The 22,891-nt window shown below is 45.7% G+C and overlaps 1 protein-coding gene and 1 pseudogene across 1 annotated transcript; both read left to right on the forward strand.

Annotated features, from left to right (window-relative positions):
- The first annotated feature begins 1,028 nt into the window (after positions 1-1,028).
- LOC121837636 lies at positions 1,029-11,618 on the forward strand (annotated as a pseudogene).
- Positions 11,619-18,826: 7,208 nt separating this feature from the next.
- On the forward strand, positions 18,827-19,571 carry LOC120838274 (putative zinc finger protein 702). The gene is made up of 2 exons (XM_040208119.2): positions 18,827-18,830; positions 19,030-19,571. Exons 1-2 carry the CDS (start codon positions 18,827-18,829, stop codon positions 19,569-19,571), a joined length of 546 nt encoding a protein of 181 aa, XP_040064053.2.
- Positions 19,572-22,891: the final 3,320 nt, after the last annotated feature.

Raw genomic sequence — 22,891 nt, forward strand, 5'->3', positions numbered from 1 at the left:
TTCTCGGCGCTCAATGTGATCGGCAGGTAAAGGGGTGCCCTGATTTCGCCGCGTATCAGTGAATTGTAGTGGCCTGGACGCTTTTTTTATTTACAACGCATTCGCGGTACGACGCGGCCGGAGTCTCCTGCCGAATTTAAAAGCAGACATTCATCAAGACCTTTCGTGCCTGACGCCCAAACGTGCCTTTTCAAACAAAAAAAAAAAAGAAAAAAAAACGTTTTGAAGCGACTTGGTGAGGAAAGCAGCGAAGCACATGATTCGGTCATTATGGGAACGAAATCACACAGAAAAAGCGAGCGCTGCAGCCGTGTTGCCAGCGGATTCACCTGTTTTCACCAAACCACATGCATTTACATATATTAATAAAAACATAAACTTCAGATATTTAATTATTTTAGTTGCAAATCATTCTCAGCAGTAAACATCTAAAATATTGTGCAATGTTTACGCACAAAACAGTTATTTAAAAAAAATTACTTTTCCGGACTGCTTCGTGGTGCTTTGGAATCCTCTTCTCGAAGTTGCAAACCGTCCCTCAGCCTTTGGCTGCGCTCGGACGGAAGCTGGAACGAAATATACAGCCAACGAGTCCTCGCCGCTCAAACCGACCGTTCATTCTCCTCATCCTGAGTTCTACCCATCGCCCAAGTGTAAACACCAGCCAGGTCGACTCTGCTCGCCAGCCCCGGCAGCCGACTTCTTCGCCGCAGATGTAACCTTACCCCTCACAAGCTAATTTCGCTCTCGCCCTCGCCTCTGCCCGCCGACATCGCCTCTCCGCCGTCTTCGCCTCCAGATTCTCCAAGCCAGCGTTTCTAGTTTCTTCTGCCCGTCCTACTGAATCAGGCAGACCTTCCTTTTCCGTAATAAACAGTTAATCTTTAAACTTATTCCTTCTTCGTGGGCCCTCACACCATCCGTGCGTCGGCAGGTCAGCAGAAAAGATCGTCACAACAGCGATGCCACCGTGTCGGTTTTTTCAACCATAACAGAAGACAAGACATGTGTCCCAGGATTCTTCAGGTGGTCCACTACTTTCGAAAATTCCAAATGCAACTGCCTGCACGATCTTCAGCGAGGTCACCTACAAGGAAAGTGCGTACTGTCCTTTCATACAGCAGCGTAGGTAAAGTTTCATGTTGAAGACCAGACCCACAGATACACGAATACCAGCTCATTCCACCGTGACGTCATGCGATCACTGTTGAAAGGGGCGCCCTTATTGGACAGGAGCGTGGTGACGTTTTGATGAGATTTAAGGCGACATAGAATTTATTTAGAGGTCGAAGTCTTTTCGCGTAACTCCTCAGACAGACATGGTGTTAGGGAACGTTTCTTGAGCCCACTGAAGACTCCTCTTCGTCCGGAATCACTGGCCTTAAGGCGAAGTGCGACGCCTGCGGGAAAGTAATTTCGGAATCCAAAACTTCCACTTCAAACTTAGAGCTTCATCTCGGTTGGCGTCTCAAACAAATTTTAACAATCTATTGTAGTAACAGTATTTCGGTATATGTATTTCTGCCCACCTTAAAATTCTTGTATTTGTATATCTAAAGGCCTTTTTGAATATTTTTAGTGTTTTTCTGACACGTATCGCGATTGATTCTTACAGATATATTTTAGTATCAGTATTTTCGCTACAATTCTCATGTATCCCAGTATTTGTATTTCCAAATACATTTTGGGGTCTTTCTGCCAAACCTTGCCCCATCTCGGACAGAGGATGTCTTTTGCCTCATCTGTGGCGTACTGCGGCTCCACGGCGACGGGCACGACCGGTCCTTGTTCCACCGGAGCCGGGCCAACGGCAGGAACGGTGACGTTAGAGGACTCGGCGCGTGGACGACCCGGCGGAACATCGAGCCATCCGGTGCTTCGGCGCTCGGCTGGTCCGGGACCCTGAGTTAATAAGTATATAGAAACCATGCTTATTTATTAAGGTGTTTTATTTTGTTAGAACTTTCCAAAGTTGCGTCAACGTTTTTTTTTTTTTTTTTTTTTTTTTTTAGCTTTTTTTGTGTGTGTCGGCGTTTTGTAGGGAGCATTGGCGTGGGCAGAGCGGCCGAGAGGGGGGAGCGGTTCCCCCGCGGTCGTTAAGAAACGTCTCGGGTTTCGGAAGTCTGCTCGGACAGATCCCTGGAACAGCCCGTTCTTCCAGCTGCTTGTGGCTTTTAGCCGAATGTGCCTGTATAAGAGGGTTTTGTCGCTTAGTGGTAAAATTGTTGCTTTTTGCCCGATGCAATAACTTAGCGGTTGGCGCCAGTCAGACTGGGAAAATTGCAGAGAACTCTACAAGGAATTTAAGTTTGGCGGTTGGAGCGCCAGGATGACAGCTCGCCGACCATTGGATAACAGTGTACCACGTGTGAGTGGTGGAATTTGAAGAAATTGGTCGGTTCCTGAGGGGAAAGGAGGCCCCTACGGGCGTACAAAAAAAGTACGGAGAGGATTTTGAGGGGATTCGGACTTTGGATGTGATTGAGACGAATTCGTGACGGGGGTCGAGACTTTAGACGAGGCGGGATGGTCTCCCAAGTTGGGACGTGTAACTACAGTGTAAATAAATGCACATAGTTCTCTATAAGCAGTGAGTCGACCCGTCATTCAGTGACGTTCGTGCCACCACGCTCCAGACCATCGGAGCGGAACCTGCCTCCCACACCACCGGGAGGAACAACAACACACTTCTAACTCCCTGTGTTTGCTGCCACCGCCCTGGCAGCAGCCGGACTACAAGGAGTGGCTGCTTCGGCCCCAGCGACTGTGCCACCGAGACCGCCAACGCCGCCCACCGAAGGCCAGGCCGGGCCCAGTGGACTCCATGGCCTGATCGACGTGGACGTTGATTTCGACCTGCTGTGGCCTGTAGACCGCTGGGCAGGGACGATGACTTCGAGCCCCCTTGGGCTCGGGTAAGCCTGCTGTTCCTTTTTATTTTGTTTTTTTTAAGAGAGCCATTGGATTCATTTTTATATGTCAGGCAGGCCCACCATACATTTTAAGGAGGGGGCGATGTGGGGATCATTGGTGGCCCTTCCTCGATGGCCGGTATAACGGCCGTGGTTTGGAACGCACGGCCGGCTGCCGTGAGCTCCAACCTGTTCGTGAAGAGAGCCGCCTTCCTTGGGGGGCTCTCCTCTTCACTCTCTGCAGGGGGGACCATTTTCCGTTCCCCCGCTCATCCGGGAACTTATATAGTTATTTTTATGAAGGACGACACCCGCGGGGGGAGTAGGTCGACGCTTGTTCCCGGCTTCGGGAACGCACACGCAGTCTCCTCTCTCGGAAGCGATAGAGATTGGACGTGTGGCGAAGGACTTCCTTGGCTCGCTATGGACAAAAGCACTGCACGGGCCCGGGCCAGCCCGAATGCCCGATCCCAGGCTGGGCTCGGGCTTGAACAAAAAAGTTTTTGGCCGTGCCGGGCCGGGCCGGCCCGGACCGTGGCTGGGCAGTCGTGTGTCGCAAATTCTATATTGTTAATAACAAAAAGTGTGCTCATTGATCTTTTGGGTTCAATTATAACAAATAAGCGAAATGCAAAATCTCTACGACGCCGTTAAAAAAAAAAACAAAAAAAACAGACGTCTTGCACTTAGAAAGCTTTCATGTGGATTGAAGGAAGCGTATATGATTCCACCAGGATAATGGGCATGTCCATTCATGAAAACGAGGGCACTCCAGTCACAGGTTACAACATAAGTGTCTTTTTCCAATGATTTTCAAAATAAAAAAAAACAAAAAACGTGAGTTTTATTTTGCGTTTTGTGGAGGAGGCATGCCACTAAAGATAAGCCCACTACCATAGAGAATTTTATCCTTATACAGCCTTTTGACGATTTACACAAACGTAATCACGATTGTTTCTTGACAAAAAAAAAAAAAAAAACATGTGGAGAGGAAAGTTGTTTGTGAAACGAATTGAACAACAAAAAGTCCAATATCTCTTCAAGGAATGCATGCAGTAGAAGAGTATTGCCCACTTTTTTTTTCTTTTCAAAATCAATTACGAAGTGCATAATTCGCTCATATTCTCGAAAATTCACTGTTGAAATCCGGATATTTATTGCGTCTAAAAAAACAAAAAAACTCTGTCCAAGTTTAAAATAAATTCAAATCGAATATGCTCCCTTTATGCTTAGAAAGTTTTTAGGTTAAAACTAGGGCTGGGCGTCGATTAAAAGTTTTAGCTCGATTAATCGCCGGCCTTTAATCGATTAATTAATCGGTCTCGTTCATTTTTATGCACAATATCTTTAAATCAATCAAAATTAATATGTATATATATATATATATATCAGTGTGTCGAACCGAAAAAAATACGCGTTCGGTTACGGTTCAGGTTCAGGTAAATTTATTTTGTTCCGGTTCAGTTCCGGTTCGATTAATTCGATCCGCGAACCGGTTCGCGAACCGGTTCGGCCCGGCTCGCTAACTATCCCGCCACCTCGCTAACTATCCCGCCAACTCGCTAACTATCCCGCCACCTCGGCGTGTAAGCAATTGAAGGAACAGTGGGGAGAAAATACAGCTTTCTTTATTTGAACTAGCCTTCGGTAACTCAAACTAGACCCGTAAAGAAGTATTCATTAAACAAGATACGGAATATGAAAAACACTTCACCGAACACAACGCCAGAAGGACGTAATAGGATAAATATTAAAATAGAAGAGTTCGCTGTCTCACAAATATGTTAGCTTCTAAGCGCCTATACGAAACCGGATGCATTATTATCAAACTCCAGAGCCTTTTCTTTTCTCATTCCGATGGAAGCAAGCTTCAAGAACTCGCGCGTTCTAGAAACGTGTTACCAAATGAGCACACAGCAGCATTTAGGATTTACGACATTGTAGGAAAACGAAATCCCGTGACGCGATTTTTTTTTTTTTTTTTTTTTTGCACAGCCTTTCAATTCTCTCTTTTCTGTGCAAGCCGCGACCAGCGCAATACTGGTTCCTATGTCAAGATTTATGGATGCAGCGTTTATATTCCTAAGACTGAGTGGAAAAGAAAAATATGTAAGCGAGGTGGGTGTCAGTTGACGGCACCTAAAAAACAAACGGCATTGATAGCACATTCATTGTCAACAGCGCGTGGCCGAACCGTTTTTCTTTTCCGGTTCAGTTCCGGAAAAAATACCGGTTCGGTTCCGGTTTTTGGTTCGGTTCGGTTCCGGTTCGACACCCTGATATTTATATATATATATATATATATATATATATATATATATATATATATATATATATATATATATATATATATATATATATATATATATATATATATATATATATATATATATATATATATATATATATATATATATATATATATATATATATATATATATATATATATATATATATATATATATATATATATATATATATATACTCGAATGTAACGCGAGTTTTTTTCCAAATTTCCCTTACCTAATTTGGGGGTTCGCGTTATAATCGAAACGCCTCAAAATTTGCCTTGGCGGTGTCGCCGCACAGGCTCTTTAAAATGGCTACGACAAATCTCGCGATCTTTCAATCTTGTGCTGGCAACATATACACGCTGGAAACAGCCAATCCGATCCTATTCTTGTTTGCGACTCGTTGCGCCCATGTTAGGGTCTTAGGGTTACGGGTTACCTTCACGACGCTTTCTCTTTCTGTTAGGGTTACCGTACCCATGTGCCCGTGTTGCCCGTGTTTTGTGAGTGCTGCTACGTGCATCCGCGACTAGACTCGAGCAAATGGCGACGCGACGAGCTCAGTACGACGCCCGCTTTAAAAGAAGTGCAATGATCATGGCTGAGGAAATCGGAAACTCTGCCGCGGATCGACGGGTAGATGAGACAGAATCGACTATCCGTGGGTGGAGGCTACAGCGTGAAGCGCTTTTCAAGTGTGAACCCGGCCGAAAAGGCTTCCGCGGACCACGTTGTACTTTTTAAGGTACTTTTTTCCCCTCACTTAACTCGCGTTACAATCGTGTTCTTTTTTCTTTTTTTCGCGCTGTGAAAAGTCACCTTTCGCGTTACAATCGTGGTCGCGTTACATTCGAGTAAATATATATATATATATTTTTTTTTTTTTTTGCTGAATATGTGGTAAACGGCGCAATATACAATTTTGATTATGGGATCAACCTCGATGTGTAGTTATTAACATGTTCAAAGGCATTCACATTCGCAGATTATTACTTCTGCTGCATGAGGCAAGAGGTTCGCTGAAATTCTCCGGCATGAATGACCTTCTTTGATTGTTTACAATAGTCTGAACGCTGAGCGCTGAACGGACACCCAAACGGCGTTGAAGTGGTCGAGACACGTGTCACCTTCTGCACTTGTGAGGAGTTACGAATCTTGCCTTTACAGTTTACCTTAGGCAGAATTTTGACCTAAGGGGTGCCCTCCATACATGTGTACTGGTCCACGCCTGCCTGCTGAACGCGTGTAATGTTTACTTTCTTTTGGTTTGTGGAAATTTTATCGATTAACCGGTTGAAAAGTTAATCGCGATTAAAGCATTAATCGATTAACCGGTAGGTTAATCGATCAATTGCCCAGCCCTAGTTAAAGCCAGCAAACTTTTTCGGGCTCATGTATATAACCTGTCGGGCTCGGGCCGGGCTCAGGCTTACATTAAAAAAAGAATTGTTAGGCTCGGGCCGGGCTCAAGATTCTGTCTAAAAATTTTGCCGGGCCCGGGCAGTGTCTCTTCCGGGCCGGGTCGGGCCGGAATTAGAAAGTATATATTATGCCGGGCTCGGGGCGGGCCCGGGCAGTGTCTCTTCCGGGCCGGGTCCGGCCGGACCTAGAAAGTATATATTATGCCGGGCTCGGGCCGGGCTCGGGCCGGGCCCGTGCCGGGCCCGGGCCGGGCCTCTACCGTGCCGCCTGGCCGCGTCGGGCCGGACCTAGAAATTTCGGCCCGTGCTAAAAGTCAAATTGGACGTTTAATGATTGTCACGAATCGCCGAAATTTTTTACACTGTTTTGTCGTTTTTTTTTTCTTATTATCTCTTTTGTGTGGGTGGTGTGTCGGGGTAGGCCGAGTATCCCGAAACGAAGCGACCGGGGAGTCGGGGACTTGATCTTTATCTCTCCTCCGCCTTCTGTACGCGGCATACCGAGAACTGAAGGCTTTCTGTGTGTGTATTCTTTTATTGGGCCATGCCGACTGTACGGAAGGGAAGCTTGCCGCACCCCGGTTTAATTTACGTTAAAGCCGCTTTGTGTAGGCGTCGTACCATGAACCGAAGGTTTGTTTTGTTTGTGTTGGGCTTGCGTTCGGTCGCGCCATACGGGGATGCCTAAGGGGAACGGTCGGGTGTCTGGCTCGTTAGCGGAAGGGCCGCTTTCTTTACGCGTCCAACCGAGGGTGTCGCGTGACCACGTCCCCAAAAACCTTCCAGCGACGCTGTTGAAGCTGGATGGAATGTAAAAGTAATTTTCTGTTGCCTGGTTGTTTGTTTTTCTCCTGGAAAAACGAAAAGGAGAAAGGGGAAATTTTGCGAAAGAGAGAGAGAGAGAGAGAGAGAGATCGCGTTGTTATGTTGGAAAAGAATCCCGAGAGCTGTCGGAGACGTTGCTCTCCCGTCCAGCGGTCGTGAAGACGACGTGGATTTGAGCCCGCCGTTGGAACGTCATTGTCCTTCCTCGAGTTTTGTTGGTTTCCTGTGTAGTACCGCGTGGTGCTAGTGTTGCAGTGCGAGGAAGTTCGCCCGAGAAAATCGTCCGACGGACTGGACCAAGACCACGGAGGAGGCATCCAATTCCTGGACCACCGACGATCCGGCAGATAAGACTTTTATTATTACTTGAATTTTGTTGCGCCCATGCGCTTTGAGTCTGCGGCTTGTATTGAGCGACTCTTCGGGGTTTTGTTTCTGTTTGTTCGCGAGCGTACGTCGCCTGCGGTTTTGGCGAGAGCTTTTCGTTGTAGTTTGAAGTTAGTAAATATCTTGTGATTTTATCCTTTCCCTGTGGTCGCCTCCTTTGCTAACTTTTACACCAGGCGTAGACCTAGGGCCTGTCAACCGGTCGAACATTTTTTTTTTGTGTGTGTGTGTGCACATGAGCTGTGGCCTTTGTCTTTTTAATGTTGTTTGCAACTAATTTACATACTGGCCCAGGCACGTTTGTGACAGTAATTTATACAGCGTAAGGTCGGTCTGCCAGGGAGGGCGACACTGGTTTACACTGTATATGATAAATTTAGCCAGTGCAGTACCACTGCAAACCTGGGGTCTTTAAGGTGCACCACGCAGTAGTGATACACGACCGTACGCCGGTACGATGCTCATCCAGATCGAAACGGGCAGGGGTGGGGCTCGAACCCAGGATCCCTGGGATCTGCAGCGCCAGCTTACGCTCCACGCGCGTCGAGCTGGGTGTGCGCTTCAGCCCACTCGGCCACTGATCCCCCCTCCGGTCCGTAGTGCTCTACTCTGGACTACGCTGTCGCGACGGTGTCGAAAGGGTGAGCTTTTTATCTAACCTTTTCGGCGCAAGGATATTGGGACAGTGTTTTTCTTTTCATTTTTTTATATAAAACACTGTTGGATTCAGTCTTATTGTGGTTCGTGCTGCTCCTTTTTAGAAAAGGGATGATTTGTTGCGGCTGACTTTCGGACCCGCCCTACTCAAGCTGCGGGAAGCTGCGGGGTGTGGGAGTAGGCTTGACGCTTCCTGATTAGAGACCGCCGCTGAAGCCTTCGGTTACAACCCCCCGGACCATCCCACATGTATGAAAACAATTCCTTCAAGCAGACGACACGGAAGACTTCTTCCGTCGCGTTGTTACTAGCGGGATAGGGTTACATTATCTCCGTGCAGCATGGCGGACGAGAAAACCCGACTAGCGGAAATAAAGTTTTTTTTTCTCCTTTTTTTTTTGTAGCGGCGACGATAGCGGACGACGTAGAAATTTAAAAGTTTGTTGCTTGCATGCTTATGTGGCCTTGATACTAGTACGGCGCAACGGTTGACTTGTCTCTTCTCTGAAGATGCGAAATTTCGCCAGTGCAGTACGACCGATAACCTGGGTTTTTTAACGTGCTTCACGCAGTAGCGATTACACGAACGCGTGCCGGTACGGAACTCATCTAGATCGGAAGGGGTATGAACCCATAAAATTCTGCAACGCAACTCCATGCTGCTGGCTGAGACTCGTTAGACCACTCGATCACATATCCCCCCGCCGAAATCTCAGCAAAGTGTCGCCCATAAAGCTATCGCCGTAAAGCAATCGTTGTGGATGGCTCGGGGGTAGAGTGCCTCAATGTTGCTTGCTGGCTTCACCTTGCAAGAGTGGCGACATCCTTTGGGAGGGCAAGTGGCCCCTTTTCCTGACTGTGGCCACCAGTATGCCTCCACCGTCTAGACGGGGGTTTTGAAAGCGCAAAAGACTGAGAAGACAAAGAGGGGACAGGACAGAGCGCTCTGTCCTGTCCCTTCCTTCTCTTCTCAGTTTTTTGCGCTTTCAAAACCACCGTCTAGATGTTCAACCAACTAGCCCCCCAATTAATTCTGATGCCTCCACCATCCTGACAGATGCCGAAAACAAACGCGTACTTGTTGTAATTTGTAACACTGCGTGTTTTTGGGGTGAACCGGTGCCTTTTCACGAGTGGTTATGTTCAATGACAATAACAGCGTAATGCGCTCATAAAAGACAAGATGGAGACTCCGTAAGCAGACGGAAGAGTTGCCACCACTCTGTGAGGGCCACCAAGCAACATTCAGGCATTCTACTCTGGAGCCACCGCTGCCTCTTCAGCCTAGTTGTCATGTTGTCCAGGACTGGAGCTATGAACCGGCAGACGTAGACAGCTGGGGTATTCCTCTAGCTAGAAAACATGACAATTTGTTAATCTCATACGTGATGTGTCTCTTTAACAGTCGGCCAAGGCAGTGCGGAATGACAAAGGAAAGAAGATTCACACTGTAGACAACAAAATCAAAACTACATCTAAGAAGAAGGAAAAGCTGAGATGGCTGTTACCCGACGACGCAAACGCGTCTATACTCCGTTCACCCTCATAAATCTGAGACCTCATTGGTCTCATCTTTATTATCTATATATTCTATATATTATATAGCATCTATATATTATATAGCATGGGTTAAAGTGGACGATATATCTCATGTACAGATTCACTAGGTTGGCTCTGAACATGACCTGGTTGGGGTGATCAGTGCATAATCATCTCATTCAAATGTAAAGCTTAAGTTTAATCTGTCATGCCCCACTTGACATACCTGCTTTTTTGTGTTTTTTTTTAAATTTGGCACCCAGTTTTAGTATTTCTGGTCATGCGTAGTGAAAGGCACCAACAAGTATTGTCGGTTTCCGTTTTTTGCTGTTTCTTAACCGTCGTCTTTGTAAACCTTGCAGGACAAACTAGGCAGGAATTTTGACGCAGATGTGAACGACACTTCGCTGCTTTGCGAAGGTTTCGTGTCACCCGCCAAGACACCTCTAAGCGGTGCAACGCATTTCTGCTACATTTTGTCTTCACAGAAATGCCACAGAGCCAGATCAAATGAGATGACTACAGTTGAGCCTGCTGCGCGCGAACTTTTCATTGTCTGCCATACATTACTTTGCCGACCAACCGCCCCTTCCCAAATTGAAAAGCCAATGGCGGCTTTCGTGCATTCATTTATGTAAGCTGTATTATCCCACTAAGTACGTCTTAACGCGGACCAACTGAATAGTGTCTCTTACTTTTGTTTTATTATGTCAAAATGTCTGGAGGTGGAGTCTTGTTTCTAAAACGGTGAAACATGTGCCATATGTGTATTTGATTTATTGTTTGCTCAAGTATACGGTAGGGTTACACATTTATTGCTGTCATGCTTACAACCGCAGATGCTGAAAACACTGGCGACTACATATGACCAGCAGCGCAGCGGCCGGTCCCCTTACAACGATGATTTTTTGAAATTGTATTGAAAACGTGTTGACTTCTTGTTGACTGTGATTGCTTTCTTTTTACTTTGACTTCCTGGTGACACGGTAAGGAGAAAGTATTTTCATTTTGTGTTGAAACTGTTCTGATGATTTTCTCCAGCCTGAGTCAAACGAAAATCTGTTGACTTTCTAATTAACTTTATATTGATTTTTTTCTGCTGACTTCCTGCTGACAGTGTCATCAGAAGGGCTGCAGTTATGTTTCCTTCCTGTTTCAAATGTTCCATTCACTCCCTGTAGCCAGTGTATATAAAATATAGCCAGTCGTTCAAAAGACAAACGTGCGATTATCGTTTACGGTTGTTATCCGTCATGCTTGACTCATTTCCGAACGAAGTTTGTATATTTCAATTTTCGTTTCCGCGTTCCTTTAAAGTAGCCAACTGCTAAAGAAAACCGAAATAACTATTTTAAAGTGGAAGATCTGCTTTTACTCCCTTCGTCCCGTGTGATGCTAAGCAGGGAAGCAATAACATTTCTTTTAGGACCTGTTTTTGAGGATGTTTTCGCGACTGCGCCGAATTAATATTAGTTTTACCAATGCCTTTTAGTGAGAGATAGAGTCCACGAACTTCGAAACACTGTTTTCTTTTTGACAGACTCCCGAGGAGAAGATCGGACACTTGGAACCTTAATCAGTGCTGAGGTGGTCACCGGCGAAATTATTACTTTCAATATATAGGCTATAAGAGGCTCTGGAGCGATTAACGGGACTGCGCATCTGGTGTTGAGTGCTTCTTGGTGTTTGTGTTCGTTTCTAATGTGTATTTGTGGGATATGTATAGTGCGTTCAAATGTCACAGGGACACTGTTTCCTAACAAAATCCAAAATATGAATTTAAGAAATAATCGACTGTCTTCCTCGTTTTTTAACGTTATTCTGCCATAAAATGCCAGCCTTTCACCCTTCTTGGTGTTACACTGGTGGCAGCTGATAAAACCTGTTTTCTCTACTGACGTTCACCCCCTGGTTAGCTCTTTTCATAGAGCGCTCCACTAAAAACGGAGAGGTCCCGGGTTCGATACCCGGACCAGGCGAATTATTTCGGTCGCGCACCAGTCACCTAATTGTGCTTGTTTTTTGACCCTCTTCTTACCTTGTCCAGGGATTATTTTCGCCAGTTTTAACCAGAAATTAAGTAAATTGTCGAAATAAACTCTGGGAAACCTCAAAAAAGTTTAAAAAAGTTTCAATACGATCTCAAAAAATGTTTAACAGAAGTTCAGAAGAATTTATCTATAGATTTTTGTCATGGTAATCAGCAGTCACAAGATGCTTCACAGGCAACTCCGGTCATAATCAGTCACAAGTCTGTGAACTGCCAAAATTAGTTCTTTTATGAAAGTATACTCTCATATTGGGCCTACCAAAACTATCTGCAGACGTGTTCGAAGCGCACACATATGTGTGCTTCAAACACGTCCCCAGACAGTTTTGGTAGACCCAATATGAGAGGACACGAGAAGGAAACGCACCTCAGACGGTGTCTGCCGACTGCCTTTTGCTGGGTGTACGAGCAGTCTGACAGGGACTTTATGGAGCGAGTAAAGAAAACGTCAGCATATGATTAGTCTGCTAACGCATGTGAACAACGGAATTCGTCTGCTACGAAGAGTCATTCGCAGACAAAAAGAAAACAAGTAAATACTTTGACGTCTTCCGGTAACGGATCGAAATAAAGGCAGCCGTCTGCTAAAAGCCGAGTGCCGCGACGAACTGATACGGGACGCAAGCTGAAACTATAATGGTCTGCTATACTCCACCTTTCGATGCGATCGACAACGAGCTCTCGCTCTGCAAGTCTCAAGCTCTGCTGCAGTACATAGCTCAAATCCTCCTATGTATGTAGCACACTCGGGACAAATTCAGGAATTGCCGCGAGACCCTTCTCACTGTTCGTGTGTTAGTGAGAAATTTTCACCAAAAGGACTCGCGAACCGACTAAAGATGTATCATTGGTCGATAACTCTCGCACAGCAAAACGCTGGGATGTCACGTCCAATCAGTAACCGAGAATACTATCGCTCTCACCAGGGATCAAACACCGACCTTCAAAACTGGTTTTGAAAAGAAGGACGTTATCTCGTTGCCTAGCTGGCGACACAGGCATGAACAAAATCTCTAATATGTGCCATGTTCCAGCCTGAACCATATCCTTAGTGTCCGGGACGTCGTTTGAGAGGAGGTGGATAGAAGGTGTTGAAAAGGCGTAAACAAAAGCACGAACGAACTAATGAAGGATTAGAAGAGTGTTCAGCGATGGCGGTCTTGAAAATGAGACGTCTTTAAAGTGGAGCTGAAACGGTTTTGTATCTGAGGAAACACACTTAAATCGTCTTAATTTGGCCTCCAGGGAGATGTCGAAATTATTTTTCAATTTCATGCACGGAGGCAGCAGAAAATTATTTTCGGAGTACTGCTCCACCCCCCCCCCCCCCCCCCACCCCCTTCCTGGAGTGTACCGCCATAAAAAGGGTTTTCAAAATCTCCGTTCTCGCGCATCTTCAGCGCCTATAAGCTATGCATGCAAACGCGACTCGGACAATGAGCTGCTGCAAATACAGTGTGTTCCTTCCTTCCTTCCTATGCATGAGTACTTTCGTTATTTAAAAAAGATATCACAAAAAGACGTCACGACTAGTACCAGTGTGGGGTAGTGGCAAGATTGCAATTGCACGCGCCGCCACACGAGCGACACGCGCTTGTAAGCCGAAATATCCTCCTATGACGTAACTACTGGTCCGAAGTTTTTTGTGTTTCCTGGCGTTAAGTTACAACTTCCGGGAAAATGAAAGCAAAATTCAGATTTACGGGATAAAACTAAGCTTTAATCAACCTCTATCTCTTTTTCTTTTTTTTTGGGGGGGGGGGGGGGGGGAAGCGTTTGAGCTTCCCTTTTTATTGGGGACGATGAAGAGGAGGAAGCCACTCGGAGCTTGTGTTGAGTGGAAAGAAAAAGAAAAAAAAAACATTTGTGTTGCAACAGGCATAGTATACTTTACTCTGGTGATCAGTGGTGATCAATTCATACTAATGATCAGTTAACTAAATTTTAACGTTTTGTAATCAACTTCTGAATAATCAAAAGGGCTCTTTATTCATGAGGGTCCCAGGGGAACTCGTCAACGTGAACCAAGCATCTCAGCTAAAACCAATTCTTCCGAAATGAGCCCCGCTTATGATAGTTTTTGGCAAAACGCGAGGTTGCCTGATGAATCTACACTGCATATCATTTTATGTATGATCGCATTAGTCCCATGGATGCAAATGCAGCCCTGACGGAACCGGCACACATTTTCCTTCTCCGAGGCGGATAGACATAATGAAACATCTCTCATAAAAATCAAAATGGTCAGCTGTAATTGGCCAAAACCTTCAAACTTGGAAACGGTCTAGTCACATGGGACTCAATTTTTTGGTGTCCCAAACTTACAAACGTTGTCATTATCTTTGCCCTGTTTATTTATTTATTTATTTATTGAAAGTACCCTCAGGGCCCGAAGGCATTACAGAGGGGGGGAGCACATACATGAAACAAAGATAGTAATATAGTAACAAGTCAACAATATTAAATGTACAACAAACAAAGGATAATAATAATAATAGGTCATGGGTCACTGCTAAAATAGCTAGTGATGGAATTTCTAAACAAGTTAGTATCAGTTATAGTAGCAATCAAACCGGGGAGGTTTGATTGCTACTAATCTCGAAAGTGTTCTTCATTTCTTTACTTGAGACTGCACTGCAAATGCGTGTTTTCTCGTTTGTCGCCTTCTTTTTTATCGTCTCTACGTCGTAATCGGTAGTCATTTAGTGCGCAGTTTAACGAAGTAATCAATAGCCAACTAGACCATTTCCCAGAACTGGAACCCTTCAGTTTTAGTTTTGCTCATCGAATGCGATGATATTTGAAAGCAGGTAAAGATACTTTGTGTTGGCGACTGTTTATTAACACTTATTGTTCTAAACTTTGCAGGCTGAACTATCCGCAAATCCTCTTAACGCAAGTGTGCGGAACCCTTCGCTTCCTCAGAAAGACGGCCAGCCACCAGCCAGGTCAACGTATGGCGCTGCCAGACCTTTGGGCTACATTCTTTCCCAGACGAATGGGACTGACTAGTCAGATCAAATAGGGAATGGCCACAGCTGAGCCAACTACCTGCAACATTTCAATTATCTTCCTTACCTTTGTTCGCCGACACAGCATGTACGTTTTGTTGACGTGTAATTCCCAAAACCTATAGCGGTGATATACCGTACAGTTGTTGCTTTTGTAACATACCTGCCTTTTATCAGCACTACGGAGCAGGAGCGTTCTAATTTAACCACGGTCCTTGACCGTACCCAGTTGTGTGTTCCTCGATTTGTGCGGGTCTGTATGGGCGTAATCCTTTACCGCATGTTTAAAGTTGAAGTCAAACCTTTGAAGCATGTGCTTAATAGAGAATGATCGCTTTTATGTTTCGTTCACGTGCGTTTTTTAGAATCGACGTTTTCGGGTTATTCAGTATCTAGTTATGATGCTCGTGTTTTTTCGTGATCTGATTATTTTAAATTTTGGATTACACCGCAATACGAATGTAAACCCCTGAATTTCTCTACTTTATCTGCACGATGTGTCTCTGTTTGCTTGTTCTTTGAGTACGTTCTGGTTGGGCTTCTCTGTTGGTGTAGTATAAATAAAAAGAAAAGACCAAAGGGAAATTTGACCTTCACGCCTAACAAAAACTGCCCACGCAGCATTCGACTACGAATGGCAAAGAACGGACTGCGAGGACAAGGGGGCGGAGCTCTCATTCCAAGGAGCAGAATTCCATTGGCAACCATGGAAGATGGACCAGGAGGGGAGGACGGACGGCGGTGCGACTTCTGCACCCAATCTTATGGTGCCCACAGAACTAACAGCACCTGGTATGAGAAGACGCAAACGGGACAATACTTATTCAGCTTCGCACCCTCTTAGAACACGCTTACGTATTCATGAACGGTCCCACACGGATAGAAAACCTTTTTCAAGGCTTGGCTTTCCCAGAAGGTGGAAAATGTGAGGAGTCTTATGTGGTACACAAAGTTTCCCTCATGTGGACACGTAATTACGTTTTAATTAGCGGCCTGCACCAGACAGAAAGATGGTACTACAACAAGATTCAAAGTTGTTTTTCTTTGGAAAGGGGGAGGTGGTCCGAGAAGTCCGAGAACTACAACTGAAGTGAAAGTAAACAAACAAACTGGGCTCTACTGAAGGAGCATTCACTTCGAGCACTCGAAGTTTCAATAGCGACATGTTATTCGATATCAGAGAAATGCACCGTGCTGACTTGTTGATTTATATTACAAAATTGTCCTTTTTCCTTTAGTTTCGGTTGACCGAGGAGCCCTCAAAAATGCTATGACTTTTTTTTATTTTTTTTAAGCATGAAATAGCTTAAAAAAGGTTTGGCTGTTTCAAATGATTGTGGCTTTTCTCACAACAATATTTGTGTCGCCTAAGTTTAGCTTTAGACTGGAAAATATCCATATCAATGTCGATTCCGAACAGCGTTTTTCGCGGTTTCACATCGCTCCTAAAATAATCGTTGTGTATCTTAGCAAATTTTCATTTTGCTAAGGTACTCAACGATTCTTTTACTAGCCTTTCGAATGCTATTTTGTGTAATCTAATAATCTGCGCTCTAAAAGAAGCACGAGCGTCTACTTTCCCGCACAGCACTTGGAGAGCCGATCGCCACAACTTACGGAGGCAACTCAGCGAATGACGATGTCGAAACACATGTTGAGACCAAAAAACGCAATCTGAGTTGTGGCGTTAAGAAATGCAAAACGTCCCGCTTGCATTGCTTAATGTCACAACTCAGACTGCGTATTTTAGTCTAAACATATGTTTCGGCATTGTCATTCGCTGAGCTGCCTCCGTAATTTGCCGTGATTGGCTCTCCGGTTGTTGTGCGGGAGAGTAGACGCACCGGCTTTTCTTTAAGTGTGTTGTTGTGAGGAAGACTCAGCGTTACTTAATACCCATTCGCAAACATTAGGAATGTCAACGCGTTATCACCAAGAGCTCAGTACTGGCAGCGTTATTCAGAGGCAGTAGAAAGTTTTAGTAGAGCGTTTCCGCAGCCCGCTAAGCACCCGCATAGCGTTCCGTAATCCGCCGCATGACCTTGAACTGTAGACAACGCTAACGGCGCGCACGCGCAGTGGCGGCGTTTTCTTTATGGATACCGTAGCGGAAGAGAAAAACGAAAAACAACTCCCTAGTGTTTTAGGCGTTACCGTAAAAAAGTAATGAAATACGGTACTTGTTACTTGCGAAATAGAAGAACGCATTATTGTTACCGTTACGGACAAAAAGTAATGCACGTTACTTTTGCGTTACTTTTTTATTTATAAATTCACAATAACAACGTCTTTTTGTGGTTTTCTTTTTCTTTCGGTGACAGCGTTTTTTGCCAGCGGGATAACGGGAGCGGGCGTTGGGGTTTTTCTAATGTGGAACTTTTTGCTTGGCAAGCACAGCAAGATTTTGAAAATAAGTAGAATGAGTGCAATAATGAATTACTTGGATCGCGTGCTACGTTCCAGCTTAACTCTAGACGCAGCCGACGCTACAAGCTAATGGGAGCAATCAAGCTCCATCAAAAGCTCAAGTCACTGGGCCTTTTTAGTTTGTGATTGGTTCAGCGATGATAGAACAGGTTCAGAGACACGCCGAGCACCATGATGGCGCCCTTTTCACTCCTTCTGATTGGTACCATGAGCTTGTAGCGGCAGCTCCGTCTGGACTTAAAGGGGCCCGCAATCCTATTTAGTCTTTTTATGCGGTTTTCACGTCTCTTGTGGTTCGGGCAACCCAGCGGGCACGGAGAGAGTAACTAAATATGAGTGCGTCCTATTTCACCCGGACGTCGCGGAAGTCTCCTCCACCTACAGGGGCGCCCCGTGCTGCCGAACGCGCGCAACATGCGACGACATCGTGACGTTTCAGGTCCTGGCCAGCTCCTGCCTTACGACTAACGACAGTCGCTAAAAGCTCTATTTTGTTTTGTGGCGCGAACTGTTTCGACTATTTATGAAAGTAGTTTTTCCTAAGTATATTAGATCAGAAGAGAAACAAAGGCAGTTTATAAAGTACGCAAACAAGAAATGACTTGTCGACATAACCACCACAAAGTGGTGAAAAAAGGCGGCGCGTACTGAAAGGTGCAGTGGGATCAGGCGCCGACGCGCGCGCCGCACAGCTGTGAAGCCGCGAGCGTAGAAAGGTCCCGGATGTACGCGGCGGCGCTACAGAACTGTCCTCTACCCCGTGTTTGCGGTCGCTTGTGGCCAATGAAGTGTCATGCCGCCACCTGCTTCATCCAGCCAATCCAGCACATGCTTTAGTGGCGCCTTATCGAGCCATAGACACGGAGTGCGGCAGCCGTGACGCTCGCTCAGCTCACTACCTCTCCTCTAGTTAGAGGCCACCTAAGCCAGGACCAGGGACGTCATGAAGGAAGTTACTATGTTCAGTGTGCTCATGTTCGGTGCCAATTAAAAACAAGTCAAAAAGTCGTTGCAGGGCCCCTTTAAGGTACAACCAAATATAGAAAGGCGCAAAAAATATAAGTGTACCTTTTTCAGCTTTTCGGAAGAATATGTATCGGGTAACGTTGCTAGGTTATTCGTTACTTGAAATAAGTAACGTAAGTACGTTACCCGTTAGTGTTTTGGAAAAGTAACGATTACGTTACTACGTTACTGAAAAAAGAAAGGCGTTACCGGTAACGACGTTACTTTTAACACATTACCGCCAATATTATGCCGCGGCGGCCGCAGTGGTTTGAGTTCCCTTCCGCACTTGGTTAGCAGAATGCGTAAGCCAGCACAGCTTTTGCACCATGGGGCTGCCTGTACAAGCATTGCGAATGAACCTTTTTAACGTCTCAAATGAATAAATACCTTATTTACACCGCACCGGGATGATGCAGGCATTCATACTAGGTACTCAAAATTCATGTTCAAAACGATAAAAACAGCTCACACCTTTCTTGCTTTGTCGTGCCATCCCAACAGACTGGATCGAAGCATACTATGGCGACAAAGTGGATACCTTTGACCGTGACAGCCACAGATGCGACACCTCTCCCCAGACCAACAATTCGGGCCCACACAAGCAGCAAACGCACCGACAACCGGACAAGCACCCGTGCCGCTTCTGTCCTCACTCAAGCTCTTCCGCAACGGCTGTCGCCATTCACGAGAGGACGCACACTGGCGAGAGGCCCTTCACTTGTGGTGTTTGCGAGAAAAAGTTCACGCAGAAGTCTCATTTGATAGCTCACGTTAGAATTCACACCGGAGAGAAGCCGTTCAAGTGCAACACGTGCAGCAAGACGTTTTCTCTGAAACGCACCTTGGCGGTTCATGAGAAGATTCACACCGGAAAAAAGCCGTTCAAGTGCAACACTTGCAGCTGGGCGTTTACTGAGAAAGGCACCTTGGCGGATCATGAGAGGACTCACACCGGAGAGAAGCCGTACAGGTGTGATACCTGCAGTAGAGCCTTTACGGCTAATAGCGGTTTACGCCAACATCGGAATAGGCATCACAAGTGACCGAAACCCTCACGAGCATCATAGTTCTGGAGGTTATTTAAACGAAATACTCGAGCACCGACGCGAGCTCATTTTGTTTGGCGATAGACCTGCAGGGGTTCTACTTGCGAGCAGTGTGTGTTTCGCATTGTTTAAAATATTTCAGCCTCTCATTTAGTGAGTAAACAGAAATAAAATTATGATTTTACCTTAGAAGCGACCAGGGTTCTTTATTGTACACGAAAAATAAAAATATCAAAAGCATACTATTTTTTATTCATTTATTAATCAAGGTGCTGCGACTGCAGTTTCAGGGTTGTCTGTAGGATCATTTACGTTGCTTACAAGTCGGCCTACTCATACACAAAAGTACGATATAATAAAATAAATGAGGTCTTTCAATAGCAGTAATCTTGGACGATGTAAAAGTTAAGAATGTATCAGAAAAATCGAGTAATGTGGAGAGGCCAACACAGCTTTGATATAAAAATAAAATTATATTGAAAACTGATTAGTACACCGATCTGGAAGCTAGCGCTTTGCGCATAGTACTGGAATAGGATATACAAGACTCGATTAATTATGAGTCTTGTATATCCCCCCCCCCCCCATGTCTAAAACGCGCAACGTGCGTGCGCCGCCACGCATTGCACGTAAAGGTGCGTCTTCACTCTGGCACCGACGTCAAAAAGGCAGACCTCATGTGACAGTCCTGAGGCTTTCTTATCTAGACTTCTCTACATGCGATGCGTAGCGGCACACGCACGTTGCCCGTCTTATGTTTCATTCCAATCGTAGATCCGGAGTGCTTTCCGAAATTCACGAGGGAGGCGAAATTCCGCTCCGTGGGACCCGCTTCGAATCGACGAGGGAAAGATGAACTCGCATTTTTGGAGCGACCGTTACGGTTACTTTCAAAACCTAACGAACTTTATTTTTGCGTTAGTTTGAATTGCACTATTATTTGGCAGCGAAAGGACGATGAGATGAACTTAGACAACGCTTCAACTACTACAGAGCAAGTCGGCGAACCAGTGCACGCGCTGTTGGGTACGTTCAGATTGAAGATCGCGAGCCGATTCGCCGATTCTTTGAATGAGTTTGTTCTAAAGGCCCTTCAAACCCAGTTTTAAGTACTCTTAAAACGGGGTTATTAAAGGTGTGACACGAAGCAGTTCTGACATGAAGAAATTGAAAAAAAGAGGAGAATTATTTACAACGACAAAGCCACTACGTTTATACCGTGGAGAAATGTTGGGACCGAGTTTAGTGTAATGAATAGTAAAAGAGGCGACGCTCGTATGGCTGAAAAAAAAAGTATATTTCGAATAACGATAAGTCAAATGCACGCTGTAGGCAAAGCAAAATAATAACCAAAACAGTAGGCTAACGACTGTCACACAAAACGGCAATGATAGTATACGGAAAACGGGGACAGAGTGTGCGTCGACGTGAGTGGCTATAGTTTCCAGGAGTCCTCCCTCATCTTCGATGTCTCCGACACGTGCGGGAAGTGTTTCTCGGCACCTCGGGCTTGGTGGTTCCCTTCCCCTTCCCTCGCCCGTCCGAGCTCGGTGAAGGGACGCGCGTAGCCTCGGTACTTAACTGTCCTGCCCGCGGCTCGGGTTGTTCCCAAAGCCATGGGCCGCAGACGGCCGAGTCTGTAGCGGCCACAGTCATAAATATTACGAGCCACGCTTTCTCGTAACTCTGCCCAAAAACAAACCAAACTCAAAAACATACGAAAAAGACCTTAGAACCTAGCAGGGTTGTTTCTTTGAAAACGGCGGGGAATGTTTTGGGTTTGGAAGGCCAACTGTTTCCAGGGCCAAAGGGCAGATCCGCGGGCAATGGCTGTCTGGGAAAGGGAAGTTCTGTGCTTGGTGGGCGAACCTGGGTTAGAGTGTGAGGAACAAAGAGCAGTGCGAGAAGACACTTGGAGGCGAACGGACGCATTGCGTCGTCGAGCGGGGCGACGAGACCACTGTCGACGGCCTCACGCCAAACACAGTTTGGAGTTCCATCGAGTGTGTGCGTGCCATCTCAAGAAGTGGGTGCAAGACCAGGGAGCACAGCCCATAGTGAGCCAGTCAACAACCGGAACTCCTCCACCTTGGACGGACCGCGCTGGGAGACGTCGTCTACCATCGACCCGTCCGATGAGAATTTCGGCGCTCGCCGTAACTTTTTGAAATTATCATATTTTGATTCGGTTAATCGTAGTAAATTTATCAGTTTCTAAAAACATCCGTGAACACAGATTTGTGACCCATGCTTTTGTAAGATTTATATTCAATATTACAAAAATGATTTGTGTAACTTTCTGACAGTGTTACTTTCTGGCTACCATTAAATTAAAGTTTCTTCGTGCTTTTGTCTTATGTCTCCATCTCTTTTCATTGGTCAGACTCTCTACCAGAGCAGGTCGTTAAAGATAAGGACACGGTGTAGGTGTGTGGATAAGGATAAAGAGACGTGGGCGGAATCCGAGCATCAGTAACGTCACTTGGCCATATCGTGGCTTAAAATCATAATTGCCAGTTACCTCAAGCTTTTTTTCTAATATCACAGGAAACGCTTTTTCGTCCTCCGCAAATGTTTAAACAGTTCGCGACAAAGCAAAGCATTATTACATGACCTTTCTAACACCGAATCTAATGCTAATGATGTCTCACTTTTTAATCTTGACGATGGGAAGTTGCGCCTGCTCTGCACAAGCACCAAAATGGTGGCGCATACAACAACGCCAAAAACGTAGTGCCGATACTCTAAGTGCAGCTCATTTAATGGCTTTCATTTAGTGGCTCTAGCGCACACCATCTGGGAACACGTGGAGCCAAAGCTCGCGCTGCAGAACCCAGCATCCCGGGTTCAATCCCCAACACTGCCCGTTTCGATCTGGATGAGCATCGCACCGGCGTGCGGTCGTGTATCAAAAATTGTAGTTGTGTGTTTGTTTATACAGCCAAGAACTTGAGTTGCTTCAACAGGCGACGAGTCTCCCAGCTGTAGATGAGAAACTTAGCCAGTGCAGTACAACCGCTAGCCTGGGGTCTTTAACGTGCATCACGCTGTAGTGATACGTGCACGACCACACGCCGGTACGATGCTAATCTAGATCGAAACGGGCAGGGGTAGGGATTGAGCCCAGGATCCTGGGTTCTGAAGCGCAAGCTTTCGCTCCACGTGCTCCGAGCTGATGTGCGCTAGACCACTCGGCCACCGATCTCCCTTCAAGCATACACAGGATTTCACGCATACACAGGAAGAACACTCACGCAGCGCTGACTGACAACTCAAGTGTATTATGCATCATCTTCATCTTTCCTTTTCTCTTTTTC

The sequence above is a fragment of the Ixodes scapularis genome, unplaced genomic scaffold, assembly GCF_016920785.2.
Source record: "Ixodes scapularis isolate PalLabHiFi unplaced genomic scaffold, ASM1692078v2 PGA_scaffold4__175_contigs__length_147842914, whole genome shotgun sequence".
Classification (NCBI taxonomy): domain Eukaryota; kingdom Metazoa; phylum Arthropoda; class Arachnida; order Ixodida; family Ixodidae; genus Ixodes; species Ixodes scapularis.